Here is a 19,580-nt window from a genome sequence, read left to right on the forward strand (position 1 = left end):
CTACAGTGACAAATATTGCATTCTGGTAACTGTAGTTTATAGCTGTAATGACAGTATTTGGTATATAAATTCCTTTTTTTTTTTTTACGTGCCTTTATTATTCTCTCCACATCTACATGTAGACTACATTTACCAGCAAAAGTGTCAATTACAGGAGTTGGGACAAAATATAATACTACCAGAGAGTTTGCAATTAGCTTTTATTCACGTGGTTTAAAGCGGACGTGTTTTATGCTTATAATACCCTTTGTTTGTGTCTTCCTGACCAACATGCAATAACATTTTTGTTCTTCAATTAACGCATCTTCTATAACCCAGTGGGGCTGCGTGGATGGCCTGGTCCGTTTTGCTGGTTGATAGAGGCCGGCAAGGCTTCTGTAAGTGTCACAGAACCCCGCCTCAGATTTTCTTTCAAGAGTGGTATATGAAAGAACACATCCCTTTAGACATGCATGATTCTGCCTGCTGGCAACTGGGTGTTGCAAACTTTAGCTGTGCAATGATGCTAGAGGGATGCCGGGGTGTGTTTTTTCATATAATGCTCTGTGTGATAGCTGGGAGTAAGAGAAGAGCTGTGGAAGGTGAGCAGCAATGATACAGATTCATTTTTTCTTTAAAGTGGGGGACCACCTATCGTTTTTTTTTATGAGTTCATTCACAAACTTTTCTTCTCAGCATTACATATTCACATATTGTGTGTAATATGTCCGCCTGTGTCAGATTTCGTCGGAAAGAATAACTTATATTATTCACTGCAGGCGGTTTCCATCTTCATTGTGGGCATTTGAAGCCCACAAGCATTTATTTCCTGGATGTGGTGAATGCTGTGCTCCCAGCATTCACCGCTCATTCCCGCACATGCTCAGTGGCATCCTGGGAAGCCTGAGGCTAGCTCCCAGGAGTCTAGGAGAGGCTAGAAACACGCCTACTCCCACGGGAGGAGAACCAGGAAGTGCAAAGAAGAATAGAAAAATAAAAAGGTAATTACGGCGATTTAAATTTTTTAAACGGCATGTCAGCATCTAGGCAAGGAAGAGAATACATACAGATATTGTTCAAAATTTGGGTGGAACCCCGCTTTAAGCCCGTGGTGTGTGAACACACTCCAAAAACTCCACCCGGTGCAAAAAAGAAAAGTGCACACCAAAAAGTGAGACACAAAAAGTGCACAGGGTGTACATATGGTCCTCCTCCGAAGAGAAAAGACCTTTGCCCTGATCCCCTGGGGTGTTAGGCTTCAGACGGGGACTAGGGTACTTCACATGGTCCATCTGGACGAAACCAGATGGACCCCGTTCTCTGGGAGGTCTGCCGAAACAGACTACCCCAAGTACTAGTACTTCTCCCCCGAAGGGAGACCCCATGAGAGAGGGTGAACCAAGCCAGAAGGCCATGTCCACCCCCTCCCAAGATGTTTAGGGCAGGCCTGAGGACCTACACCCTACTAATCAAACGTGAAACAAAAAATGTACACCAACAACCAAAAAAAAAAAAAAACAAAACAATTAAAAAAACAAAATGACAGACACAACAAACAAACATAAAGTGGGGAAAAGAGAAGTGGAGAAAGTGCAATGGTGCCATTGTTATGGTGCAATGGCTGGCCCTAAGGCCAGGAATAAAATTTCCTCTGGTTCTGGCCAAAAGGTTTGGCCCAAAAGGAAGCTGTGTAAAAAAGTGTGATGGTGCAGTGGCCAAGGTGCCAGTAAAACTCAAAGTGCCTCACTCACAGCGAGTAATTACGGCACCCCTGGACTGCCATTCCAGGGGCACATACACCACGGGCTTCTTTCAGGACCCGGCCTTCGGCCAGAGCTAGTGCCTTTCCATCCCTATCAGGACGTAACCATTCCGGCTTTCTCTAGAGGAGACCTATTAACGGCTCTCAGTTCGTCGAGCAGTCCGGTTTCGGGTCTCCCCGATACTAACCTTCCAGGTTTCCATTACACCAGGTGGATTTGCATAGCCACTGCCACCCCCAACTCACTGCCGTAGGCTAGGGACAGTAGCACAGCGCCACCACTTGGTAACTGCTAAGAACAGATACTACACTTAATCTTAGCCAAAAGGCAATGATACAGATAAGGAGGAGAAGAGACTGATGACTGAAGTCATTCAGACAGGAAATGAAGGCAGGTTCAAGATAGCCGATGCAGCTTCAGAGGGTTATATTATGGAGATACAAGTTGGTGGAAAAAAAAATATAAGGCTGGAGCTTCTAAACACTCATCCCAAAGCCACCATCTCGAAAAATGGGGTGTGTGCGCAGAGACGCCAAAGAGAGGCCTGTGAGACCCCACAGAGACTTGCAGCACATCTGTGCATTTGCAGGGGGTTTCCTGCACATGCCCAGACACCCTGGATCCCAGGCCTCACACCTGCGTGGTCTTCACACGTATGCATGGGAAACCTTCTGCATGTGCGCAAATCATCAACGGGTCTGGAGGCCCTGTGGCACATCGGCACATGCAAGGACTCTGGTGGTGTGCAAGTGTCGTCACAGTGCAACACCATTCTCACCTAGACTAGAAAGAAGGAAGTGCTGACAGGGTGACAACGCTGGTTGTTCTGCAGTGAAATCGGGCAGCAGCATTGTGACATCACCGACCACATGAACAGAGGACAGCTTTTATCACCGACCTTTGCCAAGTCAACATTCTTCATAATTCTTTTACAGCAGTAAAGCCAGCACCTACTGACCACAAAGGGTGCATCTGACACCGCTCATCAGATGCAGTACAGAAGTTATTGCTTTATCCTCATGGCAAGGATACCTCTAGAGTTTGCTTCAAACATCCTGACTTGGCAATAAAAAAAAACACCGTTTTGTTATTAAAATTCCAGCAACAAGGAAAGAATTAAAATACCTTGCAGCGGACTGTAAACCTGCGTGACACATGTAAAACACATGTGTATAGTAGAAATACAGATGTCTGGCCTGACCAGCAATCTGCAGACAGGTCTGAACGCCACCATTGTATTGCATGTGGTATGGGTAAAAGTCAGGAGTCCTAAATCTATCAATTGCATTCTCAGCACCTCAAATCCAACTTCTTAATCTTCTGCTGCCCAGGTAACACATGTGGCGAGAGGTTTCTGTGCTGAAAGTGTGCTCGCTGTGAGCTCCTAACATAGGGACCGAGCTGTCAAAGACACCATTTGGCTGTGCACTCCCAACATAGAGACCGAGCTGTCAAAGACGCCATTTGGCTGTGCACTCCCAACATAGAGACCGAGCTGTCAAAGACGCCATTTGGATGTGCACTCCCAACATAGAGGCCGAGCTGTCAAAGACGCCATTTGGCTGTGCACTCCCAACATAGAGACCGAGCTGTCAAAGATACCATTTGGCTGTGTACTCCCAACATAGGGACCGAGCTGTCAAAGATACCATTTGGATGTGCACTCCCAACATAGAGGCCGAGCTGTCAAAGACGCCATTTGGCTGTGCACTCCCAACATAGAGACCAAGCTGTCAAAGATACCATTTGGCTGTGTACTCCCAACATAGGGACCGAGCTGTCAAAGATACCATTTGGATGTGGACTCCCAACATAGAGGCCGAGCTGTCAAAGACGCCATTTGGCTGTGCACTCCCAACATAGAGACCAAGCTGTCAAAGATACCATTTGGCTGTGCACTCCCAACATAGGGACCGAGCTGTCAAAGACGCCATTTGGTCCAACTAAAGATCATTATCATGCGGGACCAGCTCCTGATCATGTGACATCCAAGGTAATCTAGAGCCCAGGGCGAACATGCCAAATTGTGCCCCCCCCCCCCCCCCCCCCAAAAAAACAACAAAAACACATACAGTGCCTTGAAAGTATTCACACCCCTTCAAACTTTTCCACATTTTGTGTCATGTTACATCCAAAAATGTAAATGTATTTTATTGGGATTTTATGTGATAGACCAACACAAAGGGGCACGTAATTGTGAAGTGGAAGGAAAATGATAAACGATTTTCCAATTTTTTTTTTTTAGAAATAAATATGTGAAAAGCGTGTCTTAAAGTGCAGCTGAAGCCAAAACTTTGGATAAAGTAAAGACCTAGCGTAGTGGTGTTAATAAACTTTATTAACACCACAACATGCAAATTAATCATTTATCCTTCTGGAAATGGGCACATTTTGCCCTCAATCGAGGCTTCATCATAGAGATCAGAGAAAAGAATGGTAAAAAACATTTTTCAGTTTTTTTTTTTTTTTAAACTGTGACCCATTTAACAGATTTCCCTTTACTACCTGTCCTGTAACTTGTTAAAACCTTGTGCTTGGACACCTCCAGTGGGTTACAGGTACCTAATCAACACCCCCCCTTTCTCCCCTCCCACCCAAATTGCCTCCCCCTGCAGCTCACAATCGTACTCCTTTTCTTTTTCTCCCCTTTAACCAGTGGCGGCTGGTGGTATATTTTTGGGGGAGGTGGCGAAAAATGCACCCACAGCACCCCCGTCTGTCACCAGCCCCATACTTACCCCATCTAAGTGGCGGGCAGCGCTTCCTCCAGGCGACGGTATCCCTTACATCTCCTCCTCCTCAGCATCATGGCGGCTTCCGTCTCCTCCCTCCCTCCTCCCAGGCCAATAGGATCGCTTCTCCTTTCGGCCAATCTTGTGACAGGTCTCAGGACCCGCTTCCTGATTGGCCGGGAGCAGAATAAGGAAGACAATAGTGAATATTTTATTCGCTATTCTCACACAACTGGGTGGGATTAGGGCGCAGTGCTCTGCACACCATTGCCACGCTTTTTTGAAGCCTATAGAGCCTCTGGCTCTAATCGCATGCTTCAACAACAAAAAAAATAAAACAAAAAAAAAAAATCCATTGAAAACCAATGCGTCCGGTGCCCCACTTGTAGATTACGGGACAGATGCATAGATAGGGGGGCGGCGCCCCTGTGCCCTGCATTACAGGCCGCCACTGCCTTTAACCACGTCGATTCATCTCTATTCTGCTCTCTAAAATTGGGTCAATTAAAGCAAGAACTACATTGTACTATATTACCATATCATCCATAATCATCAAAAGCATAGTTCTGCCTATGCAGGTAAGGGGCGCCTGTAAATAAAAAAAACTAATTGTGCAGCATTGACCAAAGTTGACTACTGCCCTCGCTATAGGTGTAAGCCATTTATGTACCTCCTGAAGGTGGACTGAGAAACTCCCAAAGATCGCATTCTCCCATCCTGCCTTGTTGCTAGGATGTTGCTAAGAGACTTCCAGCTGTTACTGCTTGGCCCCCCATCATCACAGGAGCGAGCTCTCTCCGATTCAAATTCCCTCACATGAGCTTTTTTTTCTCCCCTGACACAGTAGCTCTGAGCTCAGAGTTTGAGAGCTCACTCCTATGATGGTGAGAATAAACAGTAAGTTATTATGGGATTTTAGACTTCCTACATTAGAAAATTACACTAAAAGTGTATATACAACCCCAACAATGAACGTCTTTATATCTGTTCTTTTTTTGAACTGTTAGATATCCTATTGAAAGTTATTGTTATATCGGTTTAATAAGTGAAAGAAAAAAAAAATTGATTCCTGCATACATTTTTATTTTATTATTTTATATCTGCTCATAGCTCAGGTTCATGGGAATGAGACAACACGTGTCTCCCATCAGCACACAGCCATAAAAATATCTAATACAAATCAGAAGCCAGACAGGGGCAATAAAACACACTTCACAACCAACATCCACGTGTCACCCAGATGAGGTTCAGTGAACCCAAAAATAAATTACACCTCCATCTCCCAGACTCCTCTTCATTCCATCAACAATTTTCACAGCAACACTAATGTAGCAAGATTAACAATGTTACAAAGCTAAAATTATTGACAAATAAAAAATGACAGACTAGAACCAATATGTGACAACCTTCCGTATAAATAGCGATGCACCAAAATTTTGGCCGGCAAAAATTAATAGGGTTTTCTTTTAGCGTTGTGCCGCAAGAAAAAAAAAAAAGGTTCGATAATGGCTGCTGAAAACACCAGCAATTTTGACACGAATTTACCTCTTATGATGTGTTTCATAGGTCATGTGACTCAAACAATGCATCAAAAATGCAACACGGGTGCATTTTTGATGTGTCTTGCTGCATTTTCCATGCATTTCAATGGGGAGGTGCGATTTTGGTGCGGTTTGCCAAATAAACGCCAAAATAGCAGCAACCGAGATTTTTAACACCTCTCTAAAAGACGCTGATAATGGGCGACAATGAATTAGTATTCATTTAAATGTATGATATTAATTAAAAAGTCAGATATAATACATAAAAAAAAATTGTGTAGATATAGATATATATATATTGTTTTTTATAAACTGTCAATTCGGTTTCGTCTAAGTGTAGCCTGAATTTTTGGTACCGAAATTTTCACTACATATAGAAGCAACCTGCATCACCACAAAAACACTCATAACGACCTTCCTAAGAAGATGTGTCTATATGATTCCAAAGACACCAATCAGACTCAAGCAATCATGGGGCTGGGGGCCAAAAGACTGGTCTCCATGTATGTGGACACCCCCAACAACGATGGAGTTCAGGTGTTTCCAGTGACGGGTACTGGTAATACTACAGCATACACTGACATTTTGGACAAAAGTGCTCTTCCAACTTTGCAGTTAACACTTTGGCGAAAGACCCTTTTCTGTTCCAGCATGACTGTGCCCCTATGTACAATGCCAGATCCTTAAAGACATGGTTTGACCAGTTAGATTAGAAGCTATCACAGACAAAGCCCTCCTAACTCTCTTTTCTTGAATGTATTGCACATGTACTGTCTCTCGCTATCTGTTGTGTGCAATCATGTTGGAACAGGAAGGGGCCATCCCCAAACTGTTCCCACAAAGTTGGTGTGTCCCGGGGGGGTTCTGTACTGATGGATGGGGTGGTTTGTTTTGAGGGGACGACTATAGTTGATTTGGGGGGGGGGCTGGGTGACACTATGTTTTACCACAGTGTGTGACACCAAATCTATTGACGCCACTGGTTGTGTGCAGTCATATTGGAACAGAAAGGGGCCATCCCTAAACTGTTCCCACAAAGTTGGGCACAAAGTTGGGAGCATGAAATTGTCCAGAATGTCTTGGTATGATGATGCCTTAAGAGTTCCCTTCACTGGACCTAAGGGGCCAAGCCCAACCCCTGAAAAACAACCCCACACTATAATCCCCCCTCCACCAAATGATTTGGACCAGTGCACAAAGCAAGGTCCATAAAGACATGAGTTTGGGGTGGGGGATTTGACTGGCCTGCACAGAGTCCTGACCTAAACCCGATAGAACACCTTTGGGATGAATTACAGCGGAGACTGCAAGCCAGGCCTTCTCGTCCAACATCAGTACCTGACCTCACAAATGCGCTTCTGGAAGAATGGTCAAACATTCCCATAGACACACTCCTAAACCTTGTGGACGGCCTTCCCAGAAGAGTTGAAGCTGTTATAGCTGCAAAGGGTTAGCCAACTCAATATTGAGCCCTATGGACTAACACTGGGAGGCCATTAAAGTTCATGTGTGTAAAGGCAGGCGTCCCAATACTTTTAGTACAGTGTACATGAAAAAGTTAAAGATTATGATTTATAAAATACACAAATGTGAATACACGCAGAAAAAAAAAGAATATAGAGGGTAACCTACACTTCTTGAGGACATGTGCATTAAGGAGCATTGCTGACGCATTTTGCAGTGTTCTGGATGTGTTCCATTAAGAAAAAATGCAACATGTTCTACTTTTCTTGACTGCACTGGAACGCACTGCAGTGGTGTGAACTAGAGCGGTGGTCTCCAAAGTGCGGCCCAGGGGCCGGACGTGGCCCTTTGCTTGACATTATCTGGCCCTTGGGGCAGTAATCTACCAACTGAAACCAATGATGGGGCACCATTCTCCCTACTGGACACTATCAATCAGCACTATTCTTATTGATATCAACAATGGGGCACTATTCCTCCGTGGGGCATTTTCTACTCCCACTGGCCACAGTCTGCCCCCACCCCAAGGCTAAAGGACAAGTAAACTGACCCTTTGCTTAGAAAATTTGGAGACCCCTGAAATACAGCAATGGAAATCCATGTTAAACACTGTCCCCATGCGTTTTTGATGCAGAAAACGGCGCTGGACTGCATCTGGTGTGTAGCATAAAGCATAATAATAATATTTAATAATAAGACATCATGTTTACAAGCAGTGATCTAAGGCAACAGTAGCTATGGAACAATGTTTAACACAATGTTCTCCTAGTGACGATAAACAAAAGTGTCATAAAATGTTATCACCAACACCATTTCCTACACATGTAACACATGCCCCATCATAGAGTCCTTCTGCAGGGACAGGCCTCAAAAAAAACCACCAAACTATGTCAAACATCAGGACAGCAACTTCCTGAGAGGAAATTCTCAAACTGATAGAAGTCTAGAAACGATGAATAAACACAACCTACACGAAGAGCGAAGAATTCACCAGAGGAATCCACCGGCAGGCAGATTATTGTAACTTATAAATAATACCAGAAATGATTCATATAACAAGTCCAGTTTTCTGATGCAACCGATACCAACAGAACATTAGATATTAGCTTTGTTTTTCCCCATGACATTTGGTCAGTCATGGATGAGCAGATAACTTGACATTTGGCTAGTCTAGTCATAGATGGAGAGATAATACAAGAGTGACGCCGGGTGGGGGGGCAGACAGCGAACCATCCTCATACTAGTATACGGAGTACCAGGACCTGTCAAAATGCTTGCCCTTGATGCCAACAATGTTGCACACACACAATATATTGGATATTAAAAACCCAACTTAAATCAGTTATGTGTATAAAAAAAAAAAAATAAAAAAAAATCAAATGTATGCCCCCCCCCCACACATATAAATAACCAAGATCTATCTTCACATTGGTATTCCGTATTGGTGTGGTGGTCCACCTCCTTCATTCAACAGATCGCCATTTATTCATAGAAGCTATAGTACAGCTTCTAAGAATGGAGGAGGAGGGGGCAGAAAGGACAGGCATGGTTGGCACTTTTATGTGTCTGTCACAGGTCCCTCGACCTGTGATAAAAGTAAAGGTTAAGATACTATAAAGTTTAATAGGAGCCAGAGAACAAAAGCAGCTGGCAGTATCTTGTCTTTCGGGGGCTCCATTGGTGAGCTCCCGGATATGCACACCTGCTATGCCCATTATGAAGGGTTCTCACCCTCCCTGTACACCTCCTCTGCCCATTATGAGGGGTTCCCACCATCCCTGCACTGAGATCCCAGGTCTGTACACCTGCTGTGGCCATTATGATGGGTTCCCAACATCCTTGTGCTGAGTTCCTGGGCCTGTACACATACTGTGCCCACTAAAAGGGGCTCCCAGTCATCCTCCTGCTCAGTTCTCAGGTCTGTATACCTGCTATGCCCATTATGAAGGATTCCCACAATTCCTGTGCTAAGCTCTCAGGTCTGTACACCTCCTTTGCCCATTATAAGGGGTCCCCACCATCCCTGCATGGAGTTCCCAGGCCTGTACACCTGCTGTGGCCATTATAAGGGGCTCTAGTCATCCTCCTGCTCAGTTCCCAGGCCCGTACCCATGCTGTGCAAATTACGAGGGGTTCCTACCATCACTGTGTGGAGTTCCTGGGTCTGTACACCTGCTATGCCCATTATGAAGGGTTCTCACCCTCCCTGTAAACCTCCTCTGCCCATTATGAGGGGTTCCCACCATCCCTGCACTGAGATCCCAGGTCTGTACACCTGCTGTGGCCATTATGATGGGTTCCCAACATCCTTGTGCTGAGTTCCTGGGCCTGTACACATACTGTGCCCACTAAAAGGGGCTCCCAGTCATCCTCCTGCTCAGTTCTCAGGTCTGTATACCTGCTATGCCCATTATGAAGGATTCCCACAATTCCTGTGCTAAGCTCTCAGGTCTGTACACCTCCTTTGCCCATTATAAGGGGTCCCCACCATCCCTGCATGGAGTTCCCAGGCCTGTACACCTGCTGTGGCCATTATAAGGGGCTCTAGTCAACCTCCTGCTCAGTTCCCAGGCCCGTACCCATGCTGTGCAAATTACGAGGGGTTTCTACCATCACTGTGTGGAGTTCCTGGGTCTGTACACCTGCTATGCCCATTATGAAGGGTTCTCACCTTCCCTGTACACCTCCTCTGCCCATTATGAGGGGTTCCCACCATTCCTGCACTGAGATCCCAGGTCTGTACACCTGCTGTGGCCATTATGATGGGTTCCCAACATCCTTGTGCTGAGTTCCTGGGCCTGTACACCTGCTATGCCCATTATGAGGGGTTCCCACCATCCTTACATGGAGTTCCCAGGTCTGTACACCTGCTGTGGCTATTATAAGGGGCTCTAGTCATCCTCTTGTTCAGTTCCCAGGCCAGTACACATGCTGTGCCCATTATGAGGGGTTCGTACCATCCCTGTGCGGAGTTCCTGGGTCTGTACACCTGCTGTGGCCATTAGCAGGGGCTCTAGTCATCCTTCTGATAAATCCCAGGTCTGTATAGAACCCAAGCAAAATAAACCCAATATTTTCCTTCCCACCCCCTACAATCTGCTGAGGAGAAAAACACTCCTGCAGTGGCATTTTAAAATGCAATAATGTACAAAAACAATACATTTTTTAAATTTGAGGACAATTCATCTACTGACCTTTGGCGGTGCCTCGTCTGAGCCCGCGGAGTCCCAGGACACAGTCACCTGCCTCCTGGACTCCATTCTCATCCGCTCCTCTTGCTGAATCTTCTCCTCTTCTAGGATTGTACTGCAAAGAGAATGAGAGGACAGGGGTGTTGAGTGTCAGCCTCTGACAAGACACAGTGGGGCTATCTACTATATGCATGTCATTTCAGCTGTCACTGTGCCCCCCTCCCTTCACAAAGGGAAGGCTGTATTTTCCATCACTGAGTATTCCTCCAGCAGACCCGCTACAGAAGTTAAATTGTAAGCCTGTTTACTACGAGATAAAGTACTGCAGCAGAAAGCGGTGACAGAAGTTAAACATCCTACCACAGGAATGCAGGAAAAACTGAGACCCAAGAGTGGACTTCTTCACTGATAAAAAAACTAGAGATTACATTTACAGCAAAAAATGTAATATGAAAAAAGTGTATGCTGCCATGCCTAGACTTCTGCTTTTAGTTTTTGGATAGAGTGGGGAAAGCATTCGCTGCTCGGTTGGAGAGATTTCCCTTCTCTTCATGTCCAGATGACAACAGTTTTAGCAGACAGGAAGCGAGGAGAAATCTCCAGGAAGGACAACAATTAGGCTGAGGGGGGGGGGTCCTAGTCTTCATCTACTCTATGGGAATAAAAAAGCAATTTATATTTCTGCCTGTGTAACTATTCGAGGTTCCTACCTAATGAAACGGTTGTCACCGGGACAGGAAGCAAAAGGAAAATCTCTCTAATGGAGGTCCAGATAGCAATAAAAACTGGCAAGGGTTCTAATGCTTTAAACTGGCCATAGATGGATCAAATCTCAGCCGGTTCAGCAAGGAGCGGCCGGCATTCAATCCATCTATGGGCAGGATGGATGTACTCAAGTTGATCCATCGACAACCAACCTGCCGGATTATTTTTATGAGATCACTGCCAGCTGTGATTATTGTGTTCTCCCGACAGGGAAGGCTTCCCACTGGCTGAACACAATAGCGCTGCGGGAGGGATTCCCCCATCAACACTGACTGTGTTGATGGGGAATCGAGCAATTTTGTCTCCTTCCACCTGTGATGGAAGAAAAGAAACCTGCATAATATATGGGCTATTCAGGGCCAATTCACACCAGGGTGTGGTAGGACTGCATTGAGCAGCTATTCCGGGACAGACCTACCACAAGACAAGGCAAAATGCCTACTTGGTCGGTTCACAGCACCATGCTGCAGTGATGAGGATTGAAAAGAGTACTGCCTGCACTACTTTTTGTTTTCAGTGCAACCCACCACCTTGCACAACTCAGCTGCCAATAGAATTTAAAGGAAGCACTGTGAAAACTGTTGGCGCTATATAAATCCTGTATAACAATAGTCACTATGTGATATTCCAATAAAATATGTTATAATATAGAATATAAAAGACAAAAAAGTAAACAGTGCGAAGCTCCACCATCATCCTACAACATACCAGTGGACTGTGTTCTAATGCAGCCACTGGTATGTACCAGCCCTTCATCTGGCAGCCCATAGCAACATGTTTCAACTGTACTGGGTCTTGACCCAGTCTGGTCAAAACGCATTTCTGAGGGCTGCCAAGACTTGAAGGCGGATAATCTATCGGCCATTTGTTGATGCTTTTAATGTCTTGAGAAAATAATTTGACTTTTATGGATATATGCTGAAATTATGGATCATCTTACCCTACTGGCTGTGCAGAGGAGCTTATAAACCACGCTCTGTGACTAAGTTTATCCAAACCAAGAACCAAAATGTAATATATTGAAGCATGTTGGTGCTTTAATGTGGTGACTGTATACGTTGTTTTTTTTTCTCAGTATTTTTACCTTGTAACATACCACCTTGTCCTAGGGTGTCAACACTCGCTGCATCTATGGAGGAACAGTGCTGTCATACTGTTAACAATACAGAACACCCCCCCCCCTCTCCATTAGCGCCAAAACTGAAGGGAGAGGTTCTGTAGTCCACAGAGAGAACTAAAGAGTTGATAAGGTTCCTTAAGTTAAAGTGGTTGTAAACCTTGGGGTTTTTTTTTTTTTTTTATAAAAACAACAAACATGCCTATACTTACCTGCTCTGTGCAATGGTTTTGCATAGAGCAGCCCCAATCCTCCTCTTCTTCTGGGGTCCCCCAACGGCGGTCAAAGCCCCTCCTCTTCATGGGGTTCCCCCAACGGAAAGCCGTTTTCCAGGGAGGCACCCGTGCTAGCTCACTCTTAAGTCCCGCTGCTGCGTCCATTGACACAGGCAGCGGGACTCGGCCCCACCCCCCCGCCAATGGCTCCTGCTGCTATCAATCTGCTATCAATCTGTCCAGTGAGGAGAAAGGCAGAGGCTGGAGCTGTTGCGCACATTGCTGCATCAGATTGGGCTCCAGTAAGAAAAGGGAGAGAGCTGTAAAGTCTTGAGGTTTTTCATCTTAATGCATTCTTAATGCATCCTCAAAGTCCCCCTTTTACCTACCTAAACGCAATCTTTCCAGAACAAGCCCAGCAGCTCCAGCCGCTGTCTCAGGTCCTCATTGGATAGACTGATAGCAGCAGGAGCCATTGGCTCTTGCTGCTGTTAATCAAATCCAGTGACATGGGAGCCAGGGGGCAGGGCCGAGTTTTGCTGTCTGTGTCAATGGACGCAGCAGCAGGACTCGGGAGCACGCCCGCACGAGTGCCCCCAAGGAAAGCGGCTCTCCATGGGGGCACTGGATGTGAAAGAGGAGCCAGAAGCGCCGCCGGAGGACCCAGGAAAAGGAGGATCGGGGACGCTCTGTGCAAAATCCCTGCACAGAGGAGGCAAGTATAGGCATGTTGGTATTAAAAAAAAAAACAAACCTTTACAATCCCAGATGTGTGTCCATCCCTGTACAGATGTAAACATTGGGATGTACAGAAAGATTTGTACAGCTGCTGCATATTTCAGCCTGCCATTGATTTTGACAGACTGGCTGCACTGAACACCTGTCGCTCCCCAGACATATGAACATGGCCCTCTGCATGGTCATCTATGGGTCCGGAAGAATGAACACTTAAAGCCCTTTGACACTGCAGCGTCACTAAAGCGCCGGTCCTTTTCGCGGTGCTTTAGCGGCGCTTTTGCGGTGCTTTTCGGGTGCCAGCGGGTTGTTCTTTTAAGGTCGCATGACAACATGACTTAAAAAAAAAAAAAAAAAACAGAAAAAAGACCAGTTTTGCGACGCTTTCAAAGCCCTGCCCATTTATTTCAATGAGCATGGGCGTTTTGGGAGCGCTATTTATAGCGTTCCCAAGCCGCCCCAAAGATGCTGCTTGCAGGACTTTTCCAAGCGCACCGCCCGATTGTTATAGCACTCATTTACAAAGAATGGGAGGCAGTTTTCAAGTGGCTATTTAGAGGCTATTTATAGCGCAAAAATGCCTGAAAACTGCCTCAGTTTGAAAGTGGCCTTAAGGGGTGTATTACAAATACTGAAGCACAGAATCTAGTGCAGCGCTGCGTAGAAACCAATCAGCTTATAGGTTTTATTTGTCAAAGCTTAATTGAACAAGCTGAACTTAGAAGCCGATTGGTTACTATGCACAGCTGCACCAGATTCTGTGTGCTCCAGTTTTAGTAAATCCCCCCCTTAGAGCTTACATAAACTCACATAAATATTAATGTCAAAGACAGCCAGGCATACTACATTTCCAGCAATGTCTGTCTCTCTCTCTCTGCATGTTGTAGCCATCCAGGAACAATATGGCCCAGAATAAAATTGTAGCAAAGACTTCATCGTTGATGAGAGTGGAGATATACAGCCCAAGGAATGTCAGAAATGTCATGTGTATGGTCATGAAGGCAGTTACAAATATTTAGGGCAAAGTGCAAAATACACATCTAACACACACACACACACACACACAAGAGCTAGTTTAGAAAGAGGTTTTCCTTTTGCTTTTGTTTTTTTAAGGTTTTGGGAAAGTTATGAAACTAGTTGGATAGGTGCAAACGAAAAGAAGTGAAGAATATAAGCCAGACACATTGAATACTTTGGCCTGATGGGAAGAACGCAAAGATTAAGCACGTCTCCACACAACATTAAAGCTTTTCTTTTCTTCTACCACCACAAGGGATGGTAGTTACATTGAATGAGAAGTATCCCTCTGCTTGGCAGCGTCATTGAAATATTCATTCCTCTATTCCCAACCCCCCTCAAATATCTTCGCAGCTGTGATCTTTGGGTGCTGAGGGGGTCAATACAAAATGCTGGACCTGTCAATCGACAAAAGTACAGACTATGCCTGTCCTCTCTGCCCAAGTCATAAAAGCTGTACAATCACTTTCTGTAATAAAAAGTGCTGTGTGGATGGAGGAGGTGGACCTTCAATGACTTTCATTCATCTGTCCAGTCAATTGGGAAACAAACCATGTACCTGGACCATGCTCATACATGGTTTAGGTATATAGATGACGTTTTTTTTTTTTGTCGTCTGGAATGAGTTATTTTCTTTGCCCCCCATTTACACCTGAACATTTTCCATAAGGATTTCAGCTTTTGACATCAGATTTCCATGTTAATCTATTGTGCTTGTTCCTCAACACTCAGAAAAATTACATTAGCTCTCTTGGGGCATGGTCATACGTTTTTGGCCCCAATAGACTTCTTCAATGGAAGTGCTTCAAATGTGCTTCTCCTCATAACCAGCTTTCCATTGGCTAAAACAAAGTCTGAAAATTTTGCATAAAAAAAAGCCCTTAACTGATCCCAGGCCTAATTCACTTACACCCTAACACAGATTTGAATCCATTCTCATCTAGGTCATTTATTGCTTTCCTTGATATCACAGTTTCTGTTGGCCAGGAAAATAAGACTTTCAACAATCTCCACAGTAAACCTACAGACAGGAATGCCACATTGCATTTCTGTATGCTAAACATTTATGCAAGAATTTACCTGTCTCCCAATTTGTGTGTATCCACAGGCACGGGATATGCTCCAATCCTGAGGATCAAAGAGTACAGACTGATCATGTGTGACAGGTTTTTTGCAACACACTGCATTAACTTTGTATACGCTTAATAAATTGTAAAAAAAAAATAAAAAAAAAAATAAAACATTGCGGAAAGAACTTATCCCGCTAGCCACTCACCACCTGGAAAAAAAAAAAAAAGAACCCCAGGCTAGTGTGAAAGAGCCCTTCGGCTATGTCATGAGCCCATGCAAAGGCCAATCAATTTAGGATTGACGCTAGACAAAATACTGGCATTCCGTTCACGCAAACATACAATTGCTTGTCTGAGTAAATTAGAAAGTTACCGAGAGACACAGTCTCACCCTTGAAGGCGACAGAGTTCAGAGGTTAGGAAACCTCAACTTTATACTTACAAAAAGAAGCAAAAATCTCCCATGATTTACTAATCAGAGCTAACCCCAAAAACAAATATCGAAAGGCATTGTTCCCAATTTTCACATTGAAAAAAAGGGATGTTACAAATGTTTAAATTGCAACACATGTAATGCAATTATATGTGCTTCTACTTTCCCACATTCACACAATGGTTATCGCATTTGTGAACAGTGTAATTGCAATACAGATTTCTGTATATACTTAAAAAAAATAGTTCCATTCGTCGTCATGTCTTACAAAGTTACACTTGTCCAGCTTTGACCAATGTAACTTCATATATGACATACCGGGCCGATGCAGCTGGAAGCTGAAAAATACCTGAGCAGACACCACTACTCCAGTGATCTCCACTTGCTTTCCGGGTCCTGCGCCAAGCAGCTGCTCTCCATTACTGTGAATACAGGAGGTCAATTGCTTGACATGGGCGCCAGTCAAAGATTGCTTTGTATTTTCTGAATGAATGCAAAGCCTTCTCTGATTGGACTAGACGGAGAATGCGACATCACTGCCCCACCTCGTCCAAATCAGTGAGCACTTTGCATTCATTCAGAAAATGCAAAGTGATCTCTGGGTGGAGCCCATGCTGAGTGTTTACAATGCAAGAGAGCAACCACTCAGCATAGGATCCAAGCGAACATGCAGATCACTGGAGTAGCGGTGTTTACTTCAGTGATTTCCAGCTTCTATTGGGATCTCACAGGTATGTAGATATACATACATAAACCTTCAGCAGTTCATTTTGGTAAAATAAATCTTCAAATCCACCAATTGTGTGGAATGATCAATCAATCATGTTCTGAATTCAACACAGTGGTAACAGTTTACACGTTAGCATCTTGTTGATGTATTGGATAATTGGAACACTTTGAATTTTATTTGGTAAAGAGTAATTAGGATTTAACGTCAGACTCGAGCGTTCTTCTACGCTCCAGCATTTTTCTATACATTCACTCTCTCTCACATACATACACCTATTAGGATCAATTTAGACAGGAGCCAATTAACCTTCCAGCATGTCTTTGGAAGTGGGGAAAGAAACCGTAGTACCCGGAGGACTCCCAAGCGTGCACAGGGAGAACATTTTAAATATGCATGAATATCTGTAAGTATAGTGTATAGCTACACTAAAAAATGTAAAGCTTTGGGTAGCACAGTGGCTAAGTGGTTAGCTATTATGTCTAGCAGCACTAAGCTCATCGTTTCGAATCCCAACCACAACACTACCTGCCTGGAGTTTGCATGTCCTCCCTGTGCCTGCGTGGGTTTCCTCCCACACTCCAAAGACATGCTGGAAGGTTAATTGGCTCCTGTGTGTATGTATGAATGTGAGTTAGGGACCTTAGGATTGTAAGTTCCTTGAGGGCAGGGACTGATGTAAATGTATAACAAAAACGCTGCATAAACTGATGGTGCTTTATAAGTACCTGGAGATAAATGCTGTAAATATTCTGGCTAGATTGGATTTAAAGGGGGTTGTAAAGTCAGAAGGTTTTTTTTTTATCTTAATGCATTCTATGCCTTCAGTGTGCAGCAGCGCCCGTCAGACCCCCTAACACCTGAGGTTTCTCTCTCTCCAGCGATGTCAACAAGTGTCTCAGCCGTCTGAGATTCTCCCTCCTGATTGGCTGAGACACAGCAGCTGCGCCATTGACTGCTGCTGCTGTCAAAGTCAGCTAGCCAATCAGGAAGTTGCAGGGCTGGGCTCCATGTCTAAATGGACACAAGGAGCGGTGACTCGGCTCAGGTGCCCCCATAGCAAGCTGCTTGCTGTGGGGGCACTGAACAGGGGGGGGAGTGGCCAGGAGCACCGAAGAGGTACCCGAGAAGCGGAGGAAAAAGAAAAAAAAAAAAAAAAAAACGAGACTTCACAATCACTTTAAAGCGGAGTTCCACCCATTTCTGTGTCAATTAAAAATGGTCCAGCGATGTGGCCGAAGCCTCACTTCACTCCTTTTTGTCTCAGCGGTGCCGGCATTGCACGGCGTCATGAGCAGAAGTGGGAGCTGGGTACCTATCAAAACTAGGTACCCGCTCCCTCACCCCCCCCCCCCCCCAAAAAAAATAAAAAAAATTTGACATGCCAAATGTGGCATGTCAGGGGGTCAGGAGTCCTTAAAGTGGAAGTTCCACTTTTGGGTGGAACTCCGCTTTAATGTCAAAGGCATTACACTTGAGCAAAGCCCCAAACATATTTCTATATTAATATCTATACACACACACATGTATGTGTATATATATATATATATATATATATATATATATATATATATATATATATATATATATATATATATATATATATATATTAGTCTGGTCAGGTTGTTTATCATTTATTCTTAGCTTGGCAAGATTGTCAACTACAATATCTGAAATATGGATTGTCACCAGAGAAGACACCTAAAGACCAATAATTGAAATAATTGAAATACTGCACAACAACATGATGAAGTACCATGAGTAATGATATAGAAGCCTATGCAAAAGTTACCTTGATTAAAACTTTCAAATATTAATCTAAATCTTAAAAAGCTCTTATATTTAACCGGAGCTCTAAAAAAAGCAACAAAGTAAAAATGAATAGTCCATTAAAAGATAAATTAAGAAAACCAGCTTTTGCTGCAATAATCTCCTTCAATCCACAGCTTTCTGTACAGTATTTTTTTCTTTTACAAAAAGGTTTTATTAAGATTCAGTCCAACAGATTAGAATGGTTACATTGCATATGAGACATACCAAAAACATTTTTCTATTGCTAGATGTTCTCTGTCTAATGGCCAGCATCATTCAACCCACTTTCTCTGAGCCCAAGTCGCCCTAGATCCTCCCCCAGCCTGTGACTAGGCAGTAAAAGAAGAAGCAGCAGAGTGATGAGCTTATTTATCTCTGTCACTGCCCTCTCCTCCTATTAGCATGCTCCTTGGCAGCACATGTACTGATTGGCACATTGTGCTGCTTCTTCCCCTCACACTCCAGCCTTGCTGTACAGGGACTACAAGAGGCTTATACCAGGTCATATCCAGATACAGTAGTACCTTGGATTACGAGCATAATCAGTTCCAGAAGCATGCTTGTAATCCAAAGCACTTGTATATCAAAGCAAGTTTCCCCACAAGCATCAATGGAAACTCAGATAATTGGTTCCACAGTCACTGCTGGTGTTTGCAGTACTGCATGCGGTCAGAGGTGCGAGGGCGCCGGTGTATGCAGTGCCGCATGTGACCAGAGGTGCAGGGGCGCCGGTGCATGCAGTGCCGAATGTGACCAGAGGTGCAGGGGCGCCGGTGTATGCAGTGCCGCATGTGGCCAGAGGTGCAGGGGCGCCGGTGTATGCAGTGCCGCATGTGGCCAGAGGTGCAGGGGCGCCGGTGTATGCAGTGCCGCATGTGGCCAGAGGTGCAGGGGCGCCGGTGTATGCAGTACCGCATGTGACCAGAGGTGCGGGGGCACCGGAGACACTCAGGAACAACATCACTGGCGCCCTCGCACCTCTGGCCAAATGCGATACTGCACACCCCAGCGGCTTGAAT

At 44.6% G+C, this 19,580-nt stretch overlaps 1 protein-coding gene across 1 annotated transcript in view; it reads right to left on the bottom strand.

The window, feature by feature from the left end:
• The window catches only part of PTK2 (protein tyrosine kinase 2), a gene marked incomplete in the record, with an annotated part of 322,618 nt that overhangs the window by 57,108 nt on the left and 245,930 nt on the right, over window positions 1-19,580 (bottom strand). The window contains 2 exon segments of the mRNA XM_073632301.1: window positions 10,674-10,785; window positions 15,600-15,647. Of these exon segments, the coding sequence (XP_073488402.1) occupies window positions 10,674-10,785; window positions 15,600-15,647 (160 nt within the window).

This window comes from Aquarana catesbeiana, linkage group LG05 (genome assembly GCF_042186555.1).
Source record: "Aquarana catesbeiana isolate 2022-GZ linkage group LG05, ASM4218655v1, whole genome shotgun sequence".
Classification (NCBI taxonomy): Eukaryota; Metazoa; Chordata; class Amphibia; order Anura; family Ranidae; genus Aquarana; species Aquarana catesbeiana.